Source organism: Struthio camelus, chromosome 5 (genome assembly GCF_040807025.1).
Source record: "Struthio camelus isolate bStrCam1 chromosome 5, bStrCam1.hap1, whole genome shotgun sequence".
NCBI classification, from domain to species: domain Eukaryota; kingdom Metazoa; phylum Chordata; class Aves; order Struthioniformes; family Struthionidae; genus Struthio; species Struthio camelus.
This window is the reverse complement of record NC_090946.1, coordinates 67,373,434-67,396,956: the sequence shown is the minus strand read 5'-3', so window position 1 is coordinate 67,396,956 and position 23,523 is coordinate 67,373,434. Positions and strand designations below refer to the sequence as shown.

Below are 23,523 nucleotides of genomic sequence, written 5' to 3'. Positions count from 1 at the left end.
TTTGCTCCCTCCACTCCACCCCAGCATACACTTTTCACTGCAGAAGGTTGCGGTTTGTTCCTGATTTATTGAAAACTGTGTCTCATATTAACTCCCTTTCTTCAGCTGCTCAGACTGACTATAGGTCACGAGGAGGTTTCACCAGGAGGTTAGCGCAGACTGGAATAGGTTGTCTGGAGAAGTCATGAAACCCCTGTCCTGGGAGGTTGCAAAGCTCGGCTGCCCTGATCTGTTGGTGTTGGTGGTAGTACTGCCTCACGCAGGAGCTTGCACCAGAGACCTCCAGCGTTCCCTTTGAGACAGCAGTGCAATGACTCTGGGATGTGAAGTTATTCTCCTGCTTTTTGCACAGCCAGCCTGGCTCAGTTTTCAGCTTGACCTCTGAACCTGTTATGGATGCCTTCAATCCACTCGAGTACCTCCTGGAAAAAATAGGTCTTCCTGGTGCAAAATGAAGTCAAAGACGGGCATTGCGATCTGTGCAAACAGAACTCAGTCAGATGCATTTTTGTTTTCACAGGATATTTCTTTTGTTCTTTGCATTCAGGCTCATAAACTTTTTGGCATGGTGTTTGTCTGTCTACATCTGTGCAACACCTTTGAGCCTTGATACATAAATAGTAATAAAGCTAAAGACAGCCCCAGATTCTTGCAGACTGGACTGGAGCATCACCGAGTGGTACTTGTTACAGAGCTGACAAATAGTTCACCTAATAGATACTCTACAGCTGACTTGGCCTTTTCACCATCTCCATCTGATTTTGACTTGTGGTAGAAAAACCACCTGACCGGCTGTGGGAAGGGTGCCGCATTCCCGAGCTGGGTGAATCAACCGGCTGCCTGGAGAAGGCGTGTACTTGGGATCACATAAACACTTCCAACTTGAAAGAGCCACAATCTCTAGATCCCAGTTTGTTTATATTTAACTTTGTAGATCTCAGCTTGTGTGTTTTGCTAGTCTCCGTAATGATACCATACTAGTCTGACTGGATTGTGTCAAAAATTTCTGTTTACGTTATATAATCTTCATGATTTGAAAAGAAAACAGACGCAAAAGTACAAACAAATAGCGATATACTGTCATGAAATGCCTTGTACATAAAGGAAATGCTCCTGCTGTTCACTAAGTTTTCAGAGCACAGATCTTAGTAATGCTGAAGAGCCTTCATAATTATTGTCCATTTTTGATGGAAATATGGCATAAACGAAGACATTCAACATGAAACAAAGGAGATCTGCCGCGCCGAATAGACAGGAGAGAGCAGACTAAAAAGGCACGTAAACCGCACAGTAGTGCTTTTAATTTATAGCGAGGCGCACTTAATATCCACGAGGAAAATCCCTCTGCACTTCGTACTCTGCCTTCTCCCATTTCTGCCCCTCATCCCCGGGGTCGCCCCTTCTCCCGGTCCCCGCCGCAGACAACGGACAGCAGCTTCCCGCTGCTCGCCGCCCCCTCGGCCGCCGCGGCACCAACACGTATGTATTTATTTAGTGCGGACGGGCCGCCCCTGTGGCAGGAGGGGGCGAAGGGAGAAGACCCAGCTGCTTGCGGCCACCTCGGCTGCCGGCGGGCGCGGAGCCCCGCGCAGCGGGAGGGCGCTGCGGCCGCGGGGGGCCGGCAGAGCCGCACCGCCCGGGAGCCCCGTCGGCGGGCGCGGCAGCTCAGCAGCTCCGCGGGCCGGGGGCCCGGCCGCCGCCGCGGCCCCGCTCCGCCCCGCTCCGCCGCCCCCGGCGGGGGAGGGCCGCGGGGCGGGGCGCGCCGCGGAGAGGGGCCGCCCCCCGCCCCCCCCCCCGCCCCGCTCCGCCGCGCCGCGCTTCGCTCCGCCGCGCTCCGCCGCGCTGCGCGCCCGCCGTCGGTGCCGCTGCGGCTGAGGGCGGCGGCGGCTGCCCCGCTGCGCCGCGCTGCGCGCCGCCCCGCGCGGCCCCATGGCCGGGCACGAGTGGGACTGGTTCCAGCGCGAGGAGCTCATCGGGCAGATCAGCGACATCCGCGTGCAGAACCTGCAGGGTAGGGAGGCCCCGGCCGCCCCCCGCGCCCCCCGCGCCCCCCGGCCGGCCCCCGCAGCGCGGCTCGGCTCGGCTCGGCTCGGCTCCGGGGCGGGCGCGGGTTGCAGGTGACCCCGGGAGGGACCGGGCGGCGCCGCTGGGGCCCGCGGGCAGGGACGGGGAGGGCGATGTTTGCCCCCGCGGCAAAGCTGCCCCGGGTGCGGGGAGCCGGGGGGGCGCGGCCCCGGCCCCGCTGCCCCCGCGGGCCCGAGGAAGGACCCTACCGGGGTGCCCGGGACCGGCGCGGGCACGCTGCAAACTGACCTTCAAGTCAGGCACTTTTTGGTCACCGGTTGAGATGTGCAGAGAAAGCAGTGCAAGGCCTCCCCTGCCTCCCCGGGGTAATGGCAGCTGGGGCTCCCGTCTGCTGTGGAGCCCAGCAAAGGTGCCCACAAACTCCGAGCCCGAGTTTGCCCCATCACTCCAAGGTAAAGGCGTGGAGATACTCAACTGTAGCCAGTATAGGGCTTTAGGTCCCTATCTGGGCAGTTTGAAGGGAAGCTGACGGCTATCCCAGTACTTAATCTGATGTACCTTCTCATATGGTACTGTAGAACAAACAGGGGGGGAGCTTTTGCATAAATCATCTGCGAGATACTTTCCTGTTCCGCCACAGGCTGTGTTGGTACAAAGGACGCAAATGTCTAGGTCTGAATGTAGTTCAGCATCAATATAATAGTTGCTCCGAAGTTATGTTTGCCCCCTCCAACTAACTTGTCGTGATTGGCAAGGACAGCAAGAGCTAATGTAACAGTAAAAAGCAGCCTTGGTTCATAGGCATGGAAAAACTATTTGTTTAATGTAGCATACCAGTTGTCTTAATCAACAATTTGCATAATACAGCCATGTATCTCCACATCCCATAAAAATAATAGACTTGAATTACAGATCATCATCTCTTCCTGTTTACACGTAATGATATTAAAGCGCTGTCTACTGGAAGAGACAGTGCAGTCACTGGAAATTAGTTTTGGTTTGGTTTGTGTATAGAACACGTATAATTTATCTGAAAAGAGACCCAAATTAGCCATTCTTTTAGCTCCAATGTCATGTTAATGCAGTTAACGCAGATGGACTCATTCCACAACATTTTGACCTGCATCTTCATAACCTCCAAAATTCAGAGTCTGATTGGAGTCTGAGCTGGCAAGTTTGAATAGGACTCCCCTCTTGTTGTGACAATCTCTCATTATACATAAGTCTACATTTCTCTGACTCCTGGCCCCATCTCTTTTGATTCTGTGTGTTAGCATGGATGGCCTGCTTCTAATCTTCTGTTGCTCAACAGTGTAGTGATTAAAAAGAGTTAATCCTAAATTCACGGGCATTTGTTTTGAGAAGGAATAGAAAAGAAACACATTCTTCAAAAGAATAATCTGTTTTTCACTTTACCTTTCAATCATTTGCGTAAGAAGGAGTTAAACTCTTTTAATTCTCTGGAGCTGAAGATGCACGCAGCCGACTCCAGAATTCCTATAGTCCTGCAGGAGAATGTCGTCCTACAGGGCAAATTCCTCTGAATAACATTGTGTTCAGGAAAAGCCTTCTGCTGCCTTCTTAAAATACAAGAAGAATTTTTAAAAGGTATATTAGTTGTCATGTTGTCTGTGCTACTAAATAGGGTTTTAAGAAGTTTTATGCCTTGCGTGGGCTATTTCAGAAGAGAAAAAGGCATTTGTTCTAAGGTGCTGCTCCAAAGTAAGTGATAATAGCTATTGCTTACAGTATATATGATTTTTAGCACATAGATCTCACATTATCTTCTGGAAATGAAAAACATTTTACAGATGGCGAGTCTGATATTCAGGCGAGTGTGATTTTGTGATGCAAGGGCTCAGTGGCAAAGCATGATGCTTCTCTTCAGTATAGTTTCTTATAAAATGCCAACATATGCTTTTATGTTCATATGTAGCAAAGAAATGAAACTTGCTTCTGCTTTATAATTCAAAATTAATTTTCTCAGAACAATGTGATCTGACTCACCACTAGTATTGTTGTGTATCAATCAGTTGCAGAATCAATAGCAGCTTCGATGTGCTAGAAAACCATGAGGCTAGGATGAAAAAATAGCTGAGGATGATGCAGGTTTTCCACCAGCACCAGCAGAGCTCCTGCAGGACCCTGATCCTCTCATCCTCGCAGAGGGCCCCGGTGGCGAGGGCGACTGCTGATCAGCCGGCATGGCTCCTGCTCCTGCACTGCCACTGTCATGCTTGCAAGAACGTCTGTGTTTAGGGGAGATGCTATGAAGTTGATGTTTTGTCTTATTCCAGAATGCTTCCTTTCAAGGGAAGATTTTGCATCTGTGAAGATGCAGCCTTGAATTCCCATTCCCAAGCTCTAGGACCCTGTGTGTGAATAAGGAACCAAGAGGTGTCTCTGATGCACAGGAGTATGCTCTAAGGAGGGGGTGGTAGGCAGCAGCTAAACATTTATAGAGATGAACAACATATGAAAACACTGGCATTTCTGCATGTAGGGATGGAGATGGACCATCTTGCCCTGCAGGTACACTGAACTAGCTAAATGCGAGCTATTTCTGGTCTGGAAGCCAGAGCAGTACTGCTGTCATGCTGTGTCCAAGCCATCCTGCCTGGCAGCGGAGGGAAGAGCATGAGGTTGATAAGCCCCATGAGAGCGTGGTGATGCCCATGAGAAATGGTACTGCTAGCACCTCAGCAGCCTACCTGGTACCAAAATTTCTGCGGGCAAATACAGCCGTCTGCTGTAGTAGTTTTCCATACTTTCACTGCTTTTTTTAAAAAAGCCAAAATTATTCATTTATCGTGAAAAGTTCTTCTTCATGTCCTAGCTAAGCTATGGAGCACCAATCATGTAAAACACTGTTTGAAGTTGGCATATGTGGTTTCAGTCTGTTACATGTTCCCTCTGTAGTTTGGTAGCTCGAAGAAGCACCACTTGAGGATCCAGGATGCCAGTTACTGAAAAGTGTCTGCTTTCATGGGTGTGCTTTCGACAGCAGCATTACCCACTGAATTCAGGATTGTTTTAGATGCATCTGCAGCCTGCAGATGGATGTTGGTTCAGTTAACTATATATTCTATGATTAAAATGATTGGTGAAGTTATGGCATGCATATTTTTTTTCAGCTTTTTCATGGAAAGACTAAAACTGACAGCCATTGGTAACATTTGCTAAACTGACTGGACATAAGGAGAAAAAAAAGTTTTAAAAATGGAACTGCAGCTGGATGTTTAAACATGGGCATATGATGACTGGCTTTTATTTTGCCTTTTCTTTAAGTACTGAGATTTTCCATTTTATTTTTCCAGTGAAGAAAGTGAATAATTCAGAGCTGTTGCAGGTAAGTGATGCTAAAAGCCAGGAGAACAGCTTCCCTCTTAGACAGAAATAATTTCAGGGCACAGAAGCAGAAGTGGCAACGTGATGGAGAAGAGCAGAGGGGGATGCAAAGAGGGAAGAGGCGCCAGGTGCGGTGACACACAAACCGCGTTCCTCACTCCAGTTCTGTTGGGTTTCTAAACACGTTTGATAAGCTGATTTTCTAGAGCTCTTCGTTGTGTTTGCAAATTCTCCATAGTGAATTTTGCTGCGTTTTGAGAGAGAAAAATTGAACGATTGCACAGAATGTCGGAGCGCATCGTCAAGCACTGGAACGCTCAATATTTAATTTCCTGCCAGGAGGAGTTTTTTTTTCTTTCTTTCTTTCTTTCTTTCATTATAACACCAGCTGGAACATTTTGTTACAACACAAGAATATTTTAAAATCTTCCCTACTGGAAGCTTGATTTAGGATAATCAAAAATACACTCCCTTATGTGGCGAATTGCACTCACTGGAAAGAGGCAACATCCCCAGCAGGAATTATTCTTTTTTAGACGATATTTTTGTCCTGAATTCAGTACTTTGCAATAGTTTGAATGTATATTTAGTAGTACATATCTTTCCTTCCATTCCTTGGAATGAAATATGCAGAGATTTAATACTTTTATAGCCAAAAGTTTTGTTCATCTCTGGAAAATGAGTGCTATCAGTCACCACCATTTTAAAGTAATTCTGATTTGAATATTTATTTCTTATATTTATAAGAACATGGACTGGGATAGTAGAAATCTGATTCTTTGGTCGGAGGAGTAGGCAAGGAGTCAGAAGTCCTGCACTCTTTATCTCATTTTGCTACTCACTCAGCGTTTTATCCAGAACCCAGAAAAATCTGTAGGCTCATTTTCCTTGATTTCAGTGGATTTAAATAGTTTCTTGAGTCTCAGGCTTTCTTTGCTGAGGGTTGCATGGCCTGCAAACATATTTGGCGGGCTACACATGAACATACAGTAGTGGTGTCAGAAATAACACAAAAAAGTGATCACAAGCTGAAAGACAATTATCAGTACCAGCCCTGTAGGCTCCCCATCGTTGCCCTGGTGTGTGACTTTGGATAAATCGGTCATAAACTCTTGATTTGATTGCCTTCCCGTTTGGATTCTTCAGATCAAGACTCTTACAAGTTTTGGACACTTATTACTGAACTTGTTACTGGTATCAACCTCAGCTTCCTAGGACTTTGAAATAACTGGTCCCAAAGCCTATGTGTTAAGAGGTAGTACAGGTGCCTAACTCCACATAGTTTCAGTAAGAGTTAATTATCGAAATGTCTTTACTTTTAGGGGCTTACGCATCTCTGACTGGACATCTCAGGGCAGATAATCAAAGTCAGTCAGCAACTGTTGAAAACATTTCACTCTCTTTATCTTTGCTTATCCATTTATGTACAAAGCACAATACTGGCAACTTACATTTAACTATAGAGAGTGATCTTTTTTTTAATTACAAGATACAGCAGCATTCAGCTTTTTTGGTACAGTATGACATGCAAACACATGGAAATTTTATAAATGGAGGGAAACCTTTTTTTAATATATCCATTCATTCTGACAAAAGTAAGATTAAGTAAGTAATAATTGTTCATTATTTTAACTCTTTGCAGCTTGTCCCTGTATTTATTCTGCCTGTAGACATGGTAATTTCAGTGGAGCTGCTTGTAGAGTAAGGTGACATTTGGAAAGATTAAATTGCCTGCAGAACATTAGATAAAGCACTATACAACCGCGAATATTATTCCATATAAAAATGAAGTTAAATAGGCCTGGGAGTTATAACTGTGAAACCCAAAAATAAAGATTCAGATCTAGGGATAAGAAACTAAAGATAATGCTGGAAACGTAATTCTTCTGGTGTGGCTGGTCTCCATGATCACAATTTTATAAGTTATAGTATTTGTCAGCAATGACAGTAAAGGAAGACTTACCTGCCCAAAATGTACGAAACACTGGCAATGAAATAAAGAGGCAGTGGGAGGTAAGAGAAAGTACCGATTGCATGTTACAGCATGCAGTTTTAACAAGGTCAATGCCTAATTGCTCTAACAAATAAGAAGTCTGGGTTGAAATTATACCAAATTCAAATCATGCCCAGTAGCTCCACAGTCAAATGAACTCTAACACCAGTTACATTTACAGTTCTTCATAAGAGAGACTGTTCTGGTTAGCCTATGTTTCTCCAAGCGTGGAGCTAACTTAAGGCATGGGATTAATCCGCTGCTATCGCTCACCAACATCTCATTTCATTCCTTTTCCTGGCGAGTTGCCGTTCAAGTGCTGAGCAGCCTCAGAATTACTTACAAGAGCTGGTAAGGTCTCAGACTTTATCACTTACCTAAAATTAAATGGACAGCATGAGTTAAAAAATGACAATCCTTAAAACACAATATTAAAACCAATGCCAATTAAAAAATATAATGTGCTTCTAATAGTTTCTCCTGTTTGTTTGTTATATTTCCACTCAGCTTGTACAGAAATGCCATCCGTTTGTTTTCTCCTAAAGATGATTTGAAGGTTATTTCACTTGCATCCTCAATACTTGTAGAGTTTACTTTGAAAATACTACAAAGGAATGACTTTGTTTCCTTTCTTCTTTTTAAAGACAGCTTCCTATTGGGGTAGAAGAAGCAACCTTGGGCCTTGTGGCTTGTCAGTGTCCATGTAAACACTGATTTGGTTATGTCCTGTGCTGTTTAAACTTACTGTTGTTGCAGAATAATTGTTAAGGGCATACGTCTGAAGGGGAAGAGCCAAATGTTATCTGTCATGCAGAAGTCAAAAAGAGTCTCAAAATTATGTATTCAAGAGAAGACATTACCAGAGAATTAGTTGCATCTACGTCAATGCTTGTGTGGCAAGTGGTATTGCAGAACGTTTTGAGAAATAACAATCTTTTTCTACATTTCTCTCTACCTGCTGTTCTATTTTTATCTCTCCCCACTTGAGTACAGGGGCGGTAGGCTACTGCAATGATCAGTGGAATTGCAGGATAGATTTTACTTCACTGTAATTGGTGCCTATTTCCATGCAAACAGCTGAGCTACATTTTAGCTGTAGTTTGAGATTCTGTAGCCACAATCACAACTTTAAATCCGCATCTTCCAAGGAAGCTCATACTAGCAACAGCCTGATGCTTGCAGAACAAATGCCTGTGGACATGGAACCTGCAGGCAGAGAGGCCTTCTGGTTCTACAACCAGAAAATCCATTGGATCTGAAAAGATGTTATCGGTAACAATTAAAAGTTAACTGTGATCTCTGTACTTACTACTTAATTTGATGACATGATTCAAGACATAATTGTTAAAATACTATAATACATAGAGGGATGCTGTTAACTATTTTTGACTAATTCTGATGTATGTAAAAGCATATTTTGTACTGCAGTATCTTGAAAATTACTCTTGATATGTATCAGTATAATTCAGACCCAGTGACTCTTTGAACAATGAGTTACCTTATTTATATAACTCTTACCTTAGCATCTTTTAGTGTCCATAGCCAGAAATAAGATCCTTCCAGACCAGTATTGTTGATTTGCTTTATTATGGTAATTTTTGTGGTTTTCTATTTTGGAAGTATAATTCGAGTTGTTTATAAAAAACCTACTCACAAAATATATGCCACAAGATTAATTTCAAATAGAAATATTTACATTCCAGTTCTGATATCTTTAAAGGATAGACCCCTTTGGATCTTAATCTTATCCTAATTAACACTGGGAACGAGGGTATTTTGTCAAGTACCAAGTTGGGCATGTGAGTCTCTTGTATTGCGCAGTGTCCATTAAAAGAAGCACAGTTGGTCGGATTTACATGCGAGTCAGACCCCAGTCCCGCAGTGCAAATCCTTACTCACTACGGTACTGCTCAGCACGTACAAGTCCGTCTGGAGGCCTGCTGAAATCTGTCCGTGATACTCTGCCCGCACCTAGCAGCTTGCCCAGCTAGATCTGACTGCAGCATCATGGCCTTAAAATGCAGCGGGATTTTAAGTACAAGACCAAATCTTGTCTGGTGGCAGTAAATCAGATGCCACCAGAGCAGGGGCTCCCGTTTCAGCCATGCTTACATGGAGCTGAGATTTGGGTCTGGCACTCGGGATCCTGCCTTGGGAGCACTGGGACTCTCTTAAGGGGCTGTTGTTCACTGTGGCACAACTCTTGCAGTCTCTAGTTAACAGGAAGCCCTTAAAAGAAGGTATTTTGTGTGTTGCACCAAGAAGAGAGTATTTACAGGGGAGAATGAACATCAAATAGACTGCCTGCATGCATTTATTTCCTCCTCCCCCAGCTGAACTATCACTGTTAACGGTCACGTGGCAGGTTGCCCGTCTCATAATTCTCAAGCGTTTATGTCCAGCCACATTTTTATTCCAGTCTGTTTTTCCAACATTTTCTTCAAAAGGCCAAATAACATTACAATAAACACCTTGATGAACAGGCACCTGTATATTATTCCTACATTATGAGAGCCCCTATCCCAGCCTCAGCTTCTGTCCCCTTCAAGGGACTTCAGCCGAAGCTCTGAATTGCGGTACAGCAATGAGTTACATGCACGGCTTTTCTCTGTTGTGCACTACAGGTTAGATATAAGTACATTGCCGTTTTGTTTTAGTCTTTGCAAAGAACCCCCTAACTTACATCAATAATTTCCTATGTACATAGTTCATGTAGTTCACAACCAAGGGCTGATTATCCTTCACTTGACTCACTGAAAAATGGGAAGGGCAGGAGAGTGCAGGCACTGTGGCAAATAAAAGCAATGTCAATGAGGATAATTTTGCTAAAAACTGATCCTTCATTTAACTGCTTCTGGACACATGGTTAAAGCTTTCTGGGTCTTGCTGATGTTCATTATAAACATGAACTGCAGTTATAAGTTAATAAATACGCAATATATTTATAAATAACGTCATAGTATGAAATGCCCACTTTAGAAGTAGCGCCTGCGATATATATAAGGGAGGAAACATAAACTGGTTTGGGCTTTTTGCCCAGGGAGAGTGACAAGGCAAACAAAAGTGGGCAAATGGGGAAGAGCCACTGAAGAGCGGAAGCCCAGATCTGTCCGTGCTGATCCCAGCAGCACGGCGCTCCAAAACCTAGGGAGAGCTCCGGAGGGACTGCAGCCAGAGCCTTTATGTAATACTTAAAGTCAGTGAATCATAAAAATCCTGCCCAAATGAGAACATGGGCTCAGATGGCAGAGAGCCTACTACTAAGCTCATTGGCTTTTAGAGATAAAGGTACTCTTATAAACAGTCTTTTTAAGCACCTCTAGTTTAGGGTATGTATCCAAAATAATATTTGCTTTCTTAAAATATAGCATTATCCTTTGACTAATCATGGGCCAAGAAATGAGGAAACTTGTCTGATTCTTATTCAGACTCCAGCTTTATTTGTTGTGTGGCTTGTTGTGATACTTTCATGCTCACAGAGGCCCTGTGAAGATTATTTAATTCATTTTTATAATGATCTAGAGATGCAAGCAGAGCTCTTAAGTGTCCTTGCTTGAGTGTTTAGTGAGTAAGCAGGGTGGAATATAGCCTTTTAGGTTTATTTGGTAGAATATCCTCCCTTGACCAGGCATAGCTTCTGGCAACAATGTGGTAAGATAGATATTACCTCATCAATTCTGCCTTTTCGACAAGGTACTTGGTAGGCCTACTTCTTTCGCAAATCCCAGGCAATTTCAGCAGTTATTTTTCTGTGTAGTTGGCAAAATTTTAGGTCCCTGTTCTTGCTCGTAACGTTCCCCGGCTGGGTAGAGGCCTTCCTGTCCTTGGCGATTAATGCCATTGAACAACATTTAGTTCCTGTTGCTCTTTGATTTTTTTTTCTTTAAAGAAAGATCTCTACGGAGAGAGGACAAGGAGTGATTTAAAGTTACAGGCACCCTTGCGTGAGTTCTTCCTTTTCTCCTCATTATAAGAAAAAGTTTTTAAAAGGATTTAATGTTAGTTAAAAGGAGCCTTTTCTCAGCCTTCGTACAGAAGTTAATACAATTATTGACCTTGGCTGAAAGAAGACTCTGTGTGAATTTTTGCTGGGTAAGCTATATTTCTTCTTTTGAAGGTAGATGGTCTGTTTGATGTATTTACTGTTAGCCTTCCAAAACTTTAAAACAATATGGTTATCAGAAGGATCAAAAAGGATAGGAGATCTCATTGTCTTCAAAAACTGTGCGTATCAAAAGGAAGCACATGTTTTGATTGCCAATGCAACTAAGCAACGCTATAAAATCCTTCGTCAGTAGTGCTGCAGTTGACAATCTCACCCATCATGAGTTTATTTTAATTTGAGAACCTTGAGGTTGCACCAGTTTGACTACTCTTAAGTCAGGAAATGATTGTGACCCTGGAGATGGCAGCCTGTATCTACATAGAAGGGCAACACATACTTCCTGTCTCATCCCAGATGGGACCAGGAGGGACTGTCCTCAGGTGCTGGGAGATATAACCGTTGAGGTCTGGAAAGCTGATATCCCTGTGTCTCTCAATATTGTTTTGAAACTGAAAAACACAGCCAGTTATATTTAGGTTTTGCTTCAGCTTGTCAGATTGTGGGTACCCTTGAAGCCCTTGATTCTTCCTTTAGTTTTGCAGGGAGGTCTAAACAGCAATTTTTTGACTTTCCCACAGCTGGCTCTAAAGCATATTTTTTCAGGCATACTCAGTTCCTCCCTTTTATGCTGACACTGAGGACAAAAGCCAGTTGCAGAGGTGGTCAAGGCGCATGCAGCATGCTCAGGTGAGATCACTACTTCATGTCACTCAAGCCAGTAGACAGCTTTGTCATTCAGGCCCTTAATTATAAACTGAAGGTTCACTTGGCCTCTCATATTCTCATTTCACTAACGAACTGAAACTTAGAGCAATGACTGACTGCAGAGCTGCTGCAGTTCAGGCCATACAAGCCAGAGTTTCCACTCCTTTCATTTATCACGCTAATGATCAGATTTGGAGCCTAAACACAGGCCTCCTCTCAGGAACTGCGTGGAAAATGAGCATAATGTGCTCACATGATTTCCATGTGACAAAAAGACTCGTGGGCTGCCCACTTCATTTTAGCTTGCAGATGCTCTTACGCGTGTATGTTCTTGCACATGTTGCATTCTTACAGAATCATAGGACTGTTAGGGAGGTGGAAGGAGCATTAAATAATTGTGATTTTACAGAAAGGGTCCAAGCTTGAGTTCTGGTACTCAGATAGTAATATTGATGCCTGCAGGCTTGCTTTCCCACTGCTTTGGGTTTGTCTTGACTAAAACTCAAATGTGTTCTTAATACATCCTAACAGCGAATTACTTCTATTTCTGTAGTGTTTGAACGTCTTACCGTTTTGATGTGTTTATCTAGATGGCATCCCTGTTTTAGACTTAAGTAACAAAAGCACATGAAAGTCAGAGGACTCATTTCGAAGTTATTTGGGTAGCCTAATGACATCCTTTTGTGTATATGAATATGGTAAGTTTTGGTGGGGCAGGCTTTGAACCTTGATCATCTCATTCCAAAGTGACCATTCTAGCTCCCTGACCTATTTCCTCTCTTCATACCTTTTTTTCTCCCCTTCACCGTCTAACAGTGATATCTAACACTGTCATCTGACAATTTATGTGAATTGTAATACATACATACTGCCTGGTCTGTCTTAGACTTTTAGAACTTGCACATTAATCTCCCAACCCGCCTTTCAATAACAGCATGTGGAGTTTCCTTGTTTGGGGGTGGGAAGGTTCCTTCTCAATTTGCTCATGCTTATTGGCATTCTCTCTAGTGTACCCTGGTTGGTGGGTCAAGGCTAATTGACAGCAAATAGCTTTAATTTTGGCTTTTGTGTGTGTGTGTGTGTGTGTGTGTGTGTGTGAAAGTAGAACAAATAGTGGGATGGAATCAACCTTTTGTCTTCTACTTTTCCCTACTTGTGAAGAAGTATTTTCTGATGTCTCATGGTGATCATCTCTATGAGTTACTATTTTATCATCTTCCAGTAAAACCTTTTTCCTCCAAGTGATTTGGATTTAGATTTGTCAAGTTCAGAATTAACTGTGCTCCTTCTGCCTCTTCTTACTGTGGTTTTGTTTCCTTGATTTTATTCCAGGAGTTCGATTTGTTTTGGTTGGAGTACGTATTGCTAGAAAGGGGATAAAGTACAGCTGGGGAAGGAAGGAAACTTGCTACTAGAAGCCAGATAATTATACTTTATGGTGAACATCTCCTGGAACTGTAGTTTCTTATGTAATAAAAGCTTTCAATTTGCATGCACGAATGAATTGGATCAAACTTTATCCCAGGCTGAACTTGCTGTCAAATCATACTCTTCAGTTCAGTTTTCAGAATCATCCAGATGTTATTTTAACAGAGAGTGGTACTGTATCTAGTGACCCAAAGCCCTGTCTCCTTTGTCTGAAAATGTCTGAAAGAGCTCAGGGAGAGTTAGGAAGGAAGACCAAGGGAGAACTTGCTTAGGGCATGGATGAGACATATTAATCCTGCCTGAAAGCTGAGAGATCATCTGAAGATGCCTGCCTGCCCTAGATGGTTATAATGACATCGGGTAACGTTCTGCGAGAAAAGGAAGTCCGAGAGTTAACAGAAACAAAATTAGAAATAGGAGAGCACTCATATGCTTTATTCTTTTCTGTAAAGGTCCTAGAGGGATGAGGCAAATTAATTGCCTCACCTTGAAAGGTGGTTTATAGTGGAACCTTTACACTACCTGAGACTATAAGTTGCCTTCACTGTTGAAGCTGGAGTCTTGTAGAGCCACAGCTTGATAAATAAGTCATTCAGACCTGCTTCTGGAAGGCTTCTTTTTATTTTTTTTCTCTTTTCTCAGTTTCTCAAGCTCTTTGGTATCAGTCTGAGGATCCCTATCTAAGCTTGCCTTCAAGACATGAACAGAGAAGAGCATTGCTATTTAACCTCATGTTTTTCAGAGATGAGTTATTGATAGGTAAGGGCATAGACGGCAGGTGTTTTGCTGAGCCCTTTCCCCCCACTTTTTCAGTCTGTCATCCCACTGGAACATCAGAAGTGAGACCTGGTAACTTTTGAAATAGCCTTGAGTCCTTCCTGAGCAGGGCTGGTCCTGTGCTACCTCCCCACTGCAGAGTGGCCCTTACTTGGGCTCTGCATGTGCGTAGGAGCTGATCCATTGCTTAAGTCTTCTTTGGGAACCCCAAAGAACAATAATATCCTGTTGACTAGGATTTTACTATTTATATCTGTCAGCTGAGCAGCCGCCTCCTCTGCCTGCTCCCTAGTTACCAGTGTGTAAATCTCTCTTTGGACCACGTAGTCTGTTGCATGGTTGATAATATTATTTTTTTAATTTCAAGAGGAATTTGTTTGAGGGACCTGGAAAGGCAAAAGTATTGATGAAAACATGCTTAAGCTTTTCTTGTTTTTTAATTGTTAGCTTTTTGGACGTTATGAAGAAACTGGCAGGAAGCTAACCCAAAAATAAGGGGTATAGTTAGAAAACAATACAAGCCTATAGCAGTGAAAGGAGGAAAACAAATAGATCCCTTACAGGTATGTGTGTGGAGAAGTGCTGACATACACCTGTCAGATCAAAGACAGAATCCTGCCACCCACATACTTTCCCAGCAGTTTATTCCTTTCTTTTTTCTTTCTTTTTTGGCTGTTTTTTTTTTTCTGTAGCAGACTTTCAATCTACTTGAGTGGAAAAGGTGTTATCTTCTTCTAGAAAAGCCCTTCCCTGGCTTTGAAACATAGGGGAAATTATGTCAAATTTAGACTAGTATTTTCTATCTGCTTTTTTAAAAGTGAACCTTTTAAGAGAAGCTATACAATTCACTTGAAAGAGATAAAATGCTGTAAAACCTGTGGGAGTCTGCTGGGTTGAAGTGAAAAGAAAGCAATTATTTCACTGGGAGCTTTTTATGAAGATTTTTAGATTCCCATCAAAAGAAAAGTGTTTAAGAAATGGGACTTGGTTAACTGGCATAAAGTCCTGTTGTTGTGGCTCCTGTATGGGTAACCCCCCTCACATTGTCAAACCTGACCTGAAACAGAAGCAAAGCCACCACTCCCGTGATGTGCTTGAGCTATTTCTAACCATATGAGCATAGATCGCGTAGTTTCTCCTCAGTTGTGCATCAGTGCCGTCCTGCATGCAGGTCTGTGGACATGGCCTTCCAGAGAGAATTTCTTTTCTGAAAACTTTGTTGATACATCAGCCAGGGAAGCATAATGTAGCTCTTATCTTCCCAGTTCCTGCTTCTCTGCACTTTAGGAATATGACCATTTGGTGCAGCTACCTTTCCTGTGCTATTCACAGAATCACAGAATCACAGAATCATTTAGGTTGCTCCCCAACTCTACCTTCTGACGTTTTCTAATGAATATACATCCTCCCTGTTAAAGCACTGAAAGCAAAATACAAGGCAGGTTCAGCAGTGGAAACTGGGAGTACTCGGAGAAACCAGTATGTTTTCGGAACAATTAAACCATTTTTTAAATTATAGCAACAGCTTTGTACATAGATAGAAAATTTGGAGTATTTTTGGTACCATCTGGATACCTAAGCTTGGACAACAAATCACTTCTGACATACTGATGGCAGTGCATAATATTGTCTTCTCCTAGCCTGTGTCTCATTCATGTGGAAGCACATGGATCTTCCTGCAAAATGTTGATTCACCATCTCTGCTAGTATTCTTTGTATGGTATTAAACACTGCCCTTTGTGTTACAGTTGCAGTGTTCCCATGCTCTTTTTATAACTTGTCTATCTTTGATCAGATGGGTAGGTCACAGAACAAAATAAAACTAAAAAGGAGTTTTCAGTTTTACCCCAAACTACTTACTGCTAATGTTTATTTACTTTACTTCCAATGTGGAAGCTATCTAAAGTTATCAGTGGTGGAACTCCTAAGATTAGGTGGCGTTCTGCTATTCCTCTCACTTTCCTTTTCCCATGCTTCACCTTTAATTTGCTTACCTGGGTTGTAATGCCTGGTAATGGGAAAACTGTAAACTTCTTGTGTGCTCATTACAGATGTCAAAACCCTATTCTAAAATAAGTTTTTTGTGTATAAAGGACAGTGACATTATTAGTAGAGTTAAAATGGTATAGATGAGACTTGCACATTAAATAGGTTACAGCTTGATTTGGGTTGTCTTGCTCCTCAGTTAGAAAGTAGCTTAGAGGTTATTTACTTTCAGACCTAGGAATTAGTATTTTGAGTCTAGTCTAAGTCTTGGGATCCTCAGCTTCATTCTGCTTCTAAACTAACCTTTAAATTCTTCTGCCTTCATTGGGAGGCCTGTTATATTTACAGATTAACAGTGAAGATTTTTCTACAGAATATGTTGCAAAGCAGTTTGTCTCTTCACTGTAACGTGATCTGAAATATATTCATAGGATGTTTTACTTGCTGTGAAACTTTATTTCACTGTGATATAATTGATAGCTTAATTTATACTACTAAGTTTCATGAGCCAATGCTGATGGTTTCCAGATGGTCTAAACCAGGGGCTTTAACCACCTTTTTTTTTGCTCACCTCTCCTGGGTCCTTCTACTTTTTCATATTCTTGACCCTACGAAATAGATGGAACATCTTTAAGAAAATATATAAGTAAATTTGCAGTAAAAATGTAACCATTCTAATCCTCTTACCTCCATTACTTGCTTCTTGAACATAATAAGATTTAGGACAGTACAATTAGGGGACAGGTTCTGCTTTTTATGCTTCCAGTAGTTTTACCTCTGTAACCCACTGGAGATACGTTGCTTTATGGAAGATCATAATCTTCATTTTATTAATGAGTTTTTGAGTTAATTTTGATATATGGTAAGTAATATGACAGGGAGAAGAAAAAGGGTTAAAGAGAGATTCTGTCGGAAGTGTTCTGAAAAGAGATGCAGAGTATCAGCGTCGGGATTAGGCTTGTCCAAGGAGGCTGCAGGGGACACTAGGGCGGGAGAGGAGGACTACTTTAGCATCTCTGCAAGCGCAGGAATGAGAGAAGCTGAAGGAGCAGGAAGATGGCAGATCCTTCTGCTTTAAACGCAAGTCTGTCTCTCTTAAGACACAGGGAACGACCCTGACTGGTTTCTGTAACAAATTGAAAACAGCAATGGAAAAAGCACTTGAAGATCCTTGAGGCTAACTTCTGGTGGGGTCTCACAAAGTAGAAGCAGCAGTGGCTAGCGGCAGTCAGTGGGCTATTACCAGAAAATTGGCTGGAATAGAGTATTCTAAAACTAGAGAATCTGGATAGGAGAGGCGTGAAGGAGTAGGTAGATAAAAGCCTGAGATGAGAAAATCCAAGGGCGTTAGCTGGGGACCGGGAGAAGGAGGTGGTTATAGCATAGAAAATTAAAAAAGAGTTTGAGGCTTTGTTCATGACTTAGATCCTCTAAATTATGGAGATGAGCAAACTTCTTTAACCGTATAAGTTGTTATGCTTGCTTCATCCTCCTTTCTTGTCATATTAATATCCTTGCCTTCAATTGGGATCTGATCTTGCACCCACTGAATTTTTTGCCATTGAGCTCAGTGGTGCTAAATCAGGTCGCTGCAGTTGAAGAACCACTCAGTTCTGGCAGTCTTTCATGTGCGGAGTTACATGCTACGGCACTGAGCACATAATGAGGGTCCTCCATGGGCCATAACATGCCTGCAGTCAATTTATACGAATAGATCTACCTGCAGCCCCAGAACCTGAGTATTCAGAAATATATACCAGAGTAGATTCTGGTGGTAAACAAACAGTTGCGGTGTTTTGCATTTGTGGTGCTTGCATTTTAAGTACAGATGCTGTGATCTGGCTGATATGCCAAGCACTTGTGCTCGGTTGGCATGGGGTCAGGTGTGCCAGCAGCACATCTGTGCAACAGCAGTGATGTGGAAGCCCCTAGGTGGATATTAATATTGCTTTATGCGTGTATTTGCCTAGGTGTAGGAGGCATTATTACAGCTTCTGGCCTACTTCTCTGAAAAACAATTAGCAAGTCCGAAAGGTTTTGCCTCAAGGCTCTCACAAGCCATGCATTATACATTTAATTCTGTATCCTGCATTCCATTTTTCTAGCACACTCTTTCTGAAGATCACGTAATATCTTTTTTTCCCTTCACTTAAAAACTTGACAGCCTAGCAGGCAGAGCAGGGGAATAGGAACGCCTTTTCGTCCTCTCTTCACAACATAAAACTTCCTTTTTTGAAGTCGTGTTAGCAAATGTTTGTTGTCACACAATGACATCTTAAGGCTATTCAGTACCGCCACTAAGGAGGGTCGTGAGAGCCAGCGGCAGTCTGCTGGGCATTCAGCAGCAGCAGCTGCTGCCTGCCTGATACTATTCAAACACAGATTGAGCGTTCCCTTACTGTATCATGGAGTGACGAACCTAGACAAAATTACCAGCCACCGTCACTTTGATATGATGCAGCCAAGGAATATCCTAGAACGTGTCTGCATGACCACACTCAAAAATTAATCCAAATTAACTTTCTTGAAAATGGATTAACCAAAACCCTCTGGATGCTGGTGTCATTAATACTGTCCAGTGCACCAGGGGGCTTGGTGTCAGCCAGAGAGGCTGGCTGAGGGGGTGAAGGACACAGGAGGCACAACTGCAAGGAGGCTGCTTTTGGATTGATGGGCCAAGCATGTGTTTTATACCAGGATTAATGGGTTGAGCTAAGTCACAGACACAGTAGCTGGAAGCTGTGCCAGGAGATGTAGGCAGAGAAGCGGTTTCACTGGAAAAGCTGAGCACTGAGCCCTGTCCTGCTGGAGTGATGGAAGTGAGGCTAATTTGTGTATAATTCTTGCTTCTGCTTTTGTCATTGCCTTGAGGCAGTGAGGAGGACGTATGTGGTTGTCCTAAACAAAAATAGGCTAGGAAAGAAAGGCATGAGTATTTCCTTGCATTTCTGTCTCGGCGAGAAACTCACTGGGGATGCCTGAGCTCTTCTTAATAACAAGGATGCTTAAAAAGGGCCACATCTCTGTGTGCGTTGGTATGTTTACTGTGCAGCTGACAAGGTAGAGTCATATACCTTAATGTGCTTGTTTCCTAGAAGCAGTTTATTAGTCGTCTCTGGATGCTCCAGGGAAACTTCTGCTTCCCTGAACTGTTATGGCTATCTCTACCTGGCCCTGTAGCTACACCTTACCTCTTCATCTCGTGATCCACAGGATGCAATTATTCCTCTGACCTCTCAGAAAATGTTTTCCTAATTTAATGCTGTGACAGTGAATGTGGAATGAAAAATGGCTTTCACCACTTTGGAAAATTGTTGCTGCAGCCTCATAGGGGTCCCAGAGGACTCTCGTGTGCCTGCAAGGGAGCCTGCTAGTTCCTCAGATCCGTTATTTGTGATACAGACCCACCTACTCCAGTGATGTTAATTCTGAGCAATGATGTCAGATGGGAGGTAATTTGGTCCCAAGGGCCATCGTTTTGCTGCTAGCGATTCTCCATGGATGCCAGGTTTGAAGCGTGTGGGGGTGGAGGAGCTTGCAGAACCAATGCCTGTGTTGGCCAAATTGTACAAGCTCTCTCTTCAGTACCAACGTTCCTGTACTTTTTAGCACTAAAAATCTTGTTTTGTTGCAAACGTCAGTTGTACACCGAGGCTGCTATACGACTTCCAGTAAGTGTAAAACTTAATTGTTAGGGTGATAAATATTTGAGTAGTGAAGTTGTTGCCATGATATAAGCAAGGCACTATTTGTGGGGAGAGGTAATGTCTTTTATTAGACTGATTGATAAGTGACTTTGTTGTTTTTCCAGCTCCTGTTTGTTGGCATAATAAAAGCTATTACCTCACCTCTGACTTTCTTTTGTGGCATGCTTATTTAAATAACAGAAATCAATGAAGTCAGACTAGTGCAAGTGATCATATTTCCAGAGACTGTAAACTATGAAACAAACAAATTCAAGGTTAATTAGTATAAATACAGATTATTTATTGCCTTGTATATGTTTGTTTTGTTCTTTAATTTTGCGGCCATTTACTATAAAAATGATCTGTATTCTTTCTTTCATACATGATAATCATCTCTTGAAAGTACATCATAGCTTCAATAGCATGACTTCACATAAATAAGATTACAGCAGTGACTGACTGAGAATGACATGTAAGCGGAAAGCACAGTCAGGGTCTAGCCTAACTACTAAAACCAATGCAGTTGCAAAATTTGAAAGTTTGCCCTTGGTAGGCAGCAAATGGATGGATTAAACAAAGACTGTAGGCAGGAGAAAGCTGAATATTTGTGCTGCCATAATCTGAGTTTTCTGGGGTCTGCCTGGTCCCTGAACAAAGTCACAAAGAAGTGTTTCATGATAAAACAGCAACATATAAAATGTGCCTATCCATTTTGCAATCTTATTGGTAATTGAAGCATGTATAATATATCAAAACAAGAGGTTTCATTGCTTGAGATGTAAATAACAGAAATTATACAAACATTTTCCCTAGCTCATTGGACTGCGTAGGGCGAGGTCTATTTGAAGTTCTTCCTACCTTAGTTTATTCATGCATGAAAAATACTTGAAGAGTATTCCATTGAGGTGGGATGAGTGAAGGCTGAGACATACTTCTTTTGAGGTGAAGGTTTCGCAAGCCCTGGCCGGGCTGTTGACTCTGTTACAGGATCATATGTTCCCAGGAGCAACTGCAGTGTTGAATTCACCTTTTCTGCTCTTGTGAAGACTAGTAGAGCAGTCAAAGGGGAAATGCACTAAAGAAAGATCCACACTTCGGAGAACTTCTGTGTAAATGGTAGGAAGTTGCTTGGGACTGCTAGCTGGGAAACTATTTCTGCAGACATTTTCTGGAAGAAAATACAGGCCACTCATATCTGCAGTCACTGTAACTGCTTGTATTACATGCCTGTAAGATCTCTTGTGTAGACCGTAGTCCTCATTTCAATGTGTGTTTCTACGTGTGTTTCTCATAGATACAGCTTTTAATGGCAAGGATCCCAAGTTGTGGCACTTTCTAGTGACCAGACGCAGTTTCTGAACCTCGCTGTCCTATCTCGTAAAACTCCCATGACTCTTTTTACAGTTTTGGCTTAATGGGTGGCATTTATCTCACTTAATCCCTAGCTGTCTGAAGGTCGAGTGTCTTAGGCTAATCATGTAGACTTCCTCGGTGATTTTTCAGTCTCTTCAGTTATTTAACTTTCAAAAAAAAAAGGTTTTGCAAATATATACAGAGCACATTTTAAAGCACATGTGCTGTTAGTAACCTATCTGTTACTGGTCACATATCCTTTAGAAATTGGTCAGTCCTGGCCATGAGTTGAAAATTACTGTTTTCAGTCAAGGGTGGGAGAGAATGGGAGTGGTTGCCCTCTCAAGGTTGCTGTTTCTCTTCACTGGTTGACAGCTGAGTTATACTAGATGCTCGTCTCTGCTAATGCTAGGTCACATGAATGCCATCCCACATGAACTGAAATCTGGCTTTAAAATAGTGCCCTCCATTTTTTTCTTAAATTGGCTTTCTCACTGAAAGAAGTGATTTTGCCCACTCTCAGTGTTATTTCCTTAAATCTGCTCTTCTGTTGTATCTATGGTGGGAGGCTTTTTGCTCTCACCTTCATGAACGCAGGGTCAGGCTCTGTTTTCAGTAAATGAGAATGTGAAACTCTAAATGCGGGGCTGTGAAGATGAGAGCATTGCCATTTGCTGCGAGAGAATTAGGCTCAATTTCTGACTCCCCTGTAGCTCTACAGACACAGAAAAAGATTTGGGGCCAGCAATGTAAACACTGAAAACTACAGTGTAAGCCCTGCTGCTACTGGCATGGCAGGAGTGGTAGGGGGGAGGCAGAGGTCATCTTGATTTCCTTTTGACAAAGTCAGCAAACACTAATCCCTTTCTGTCAAATGAAAGTTACTCCTCTTGCGGGAGCACTTGGTCATGTCGGCCTGTGTTTATGTAGCGCGCATGGTATGAAAGCAAATAAAAGAGCAGAGTGTTCTCAGCTGAGCCCTCCTTGTCATATATAAATGCATCATTATTTAGGCAGCTAGGCTATTTATTTGTGCTTTATTTTGCTTGCATAAACTCCTTTCCTTTTTCTCCCATGATGTTTATAGGAGATTGTGGCCCTGCTATTAATCTTGCTCACTCTGTCTACCCCAGAAACTTCCAAGCTTGCACATTGACACTATCTCGGGCGAAATTTGTAACTCGTACCAGGTGACTGAACAAGAGCCCATTCTTACCTGCCGCTGTGACTTCTGAGTTCAGCGGTTTCTGCTTACCCACGTTCGAGTTCCTTATTTTCTTTCCTAACACAGATTCAATACCAAGTGCCTATCAGTTTGTAAAACTGTGCTTATTCAGCCAGGTTAATGTTGAATTTCTCTCTATGTGAAACAGGACAACTGAGTGAGTAAAATCATGGATATGGTTGGGTTGTTCATCTCTGAAACGTCACACAAATGTTTTGGCAAGGTGCTCTAATATATTTGGCGAAGAGATCCCTTCATGTTTCCTGTGGGCCTAGAAAGCATTTGCTATGGAGTAGAAGGAACACTTCCACCAAATCTGAGTTTACTTTAATTTATAAAAAGTTGTCAGGTGCTTTGTTCGCTTGTCCTCCTCTTACCCACCCCACCAGTTTGAAAGCATAAATTTTCATTAAATAACTTCTAACAAAATCAGAGGTCTGATGTTTGCAAACTTGTCCTTGTGGAAGCTCGTTGCTTTTCATAGCGAAGTGCACACAGGTGTGGAGCAGAGGACAACTTCAGTCCTTCCTCTCTGAAAACCATCTCTCTCTCATTTCAGAGATGAATTTTCTTAAAATGTGACTTTGTTCAGGCAGTGTTAACTGTTTCTAAACAACCATTAAAGTGGTATTGCCAAAAAACAGCCACGGAGAATGGAAAGCCCACACAACACCTGTTCACTTGAATTCTGCTCTTTTCAAGAGCAGCCTAGCTAAGGTCTCTGTATCACTTTTACCTTTACATGATGTGTCATATAGTACCTCTCTAAACTGTGTTGAACGTGTCTAGAGATGGACTGGAACTGCTTCAGGGTAGTAGCTTCATATGTGTGTACGTGCATGTGCGGCGCATGTGCGTGCGTGTGTACAGATACGTAGTCTGAATCAAACTC

General features: G+C 42.6%; 1 protein-coding gene across 4 annotated transcripts in view; it reads left to right on the top strand.

The window, feature by feature from the left end:
* The first annotated feature begins 1,834 nt into the window (after positions 1-1,834).
* The window catches only part of CLMN (calmin), an 80,086-nt gene continuing 58,397 nt past the window's right edge, over positions 1,835-23,523 (top strand). For all 4 annotated transcript variants that reach the window (XM_068946964.1, XM_068946963.1, XM_068946962.1 and 1 more), the window contains exon 1: positions 1,835-2,011. In XM_068946964.1, coding sequence (XP_068803065.1) covers positions 1,930-2,011 — 82 coding nt within the window. In that variant the 5' untranslated portion in view covers positions 1,835-1,929. The remainder of the gene's footprint in view (positions 2,012-23,523) is intronic.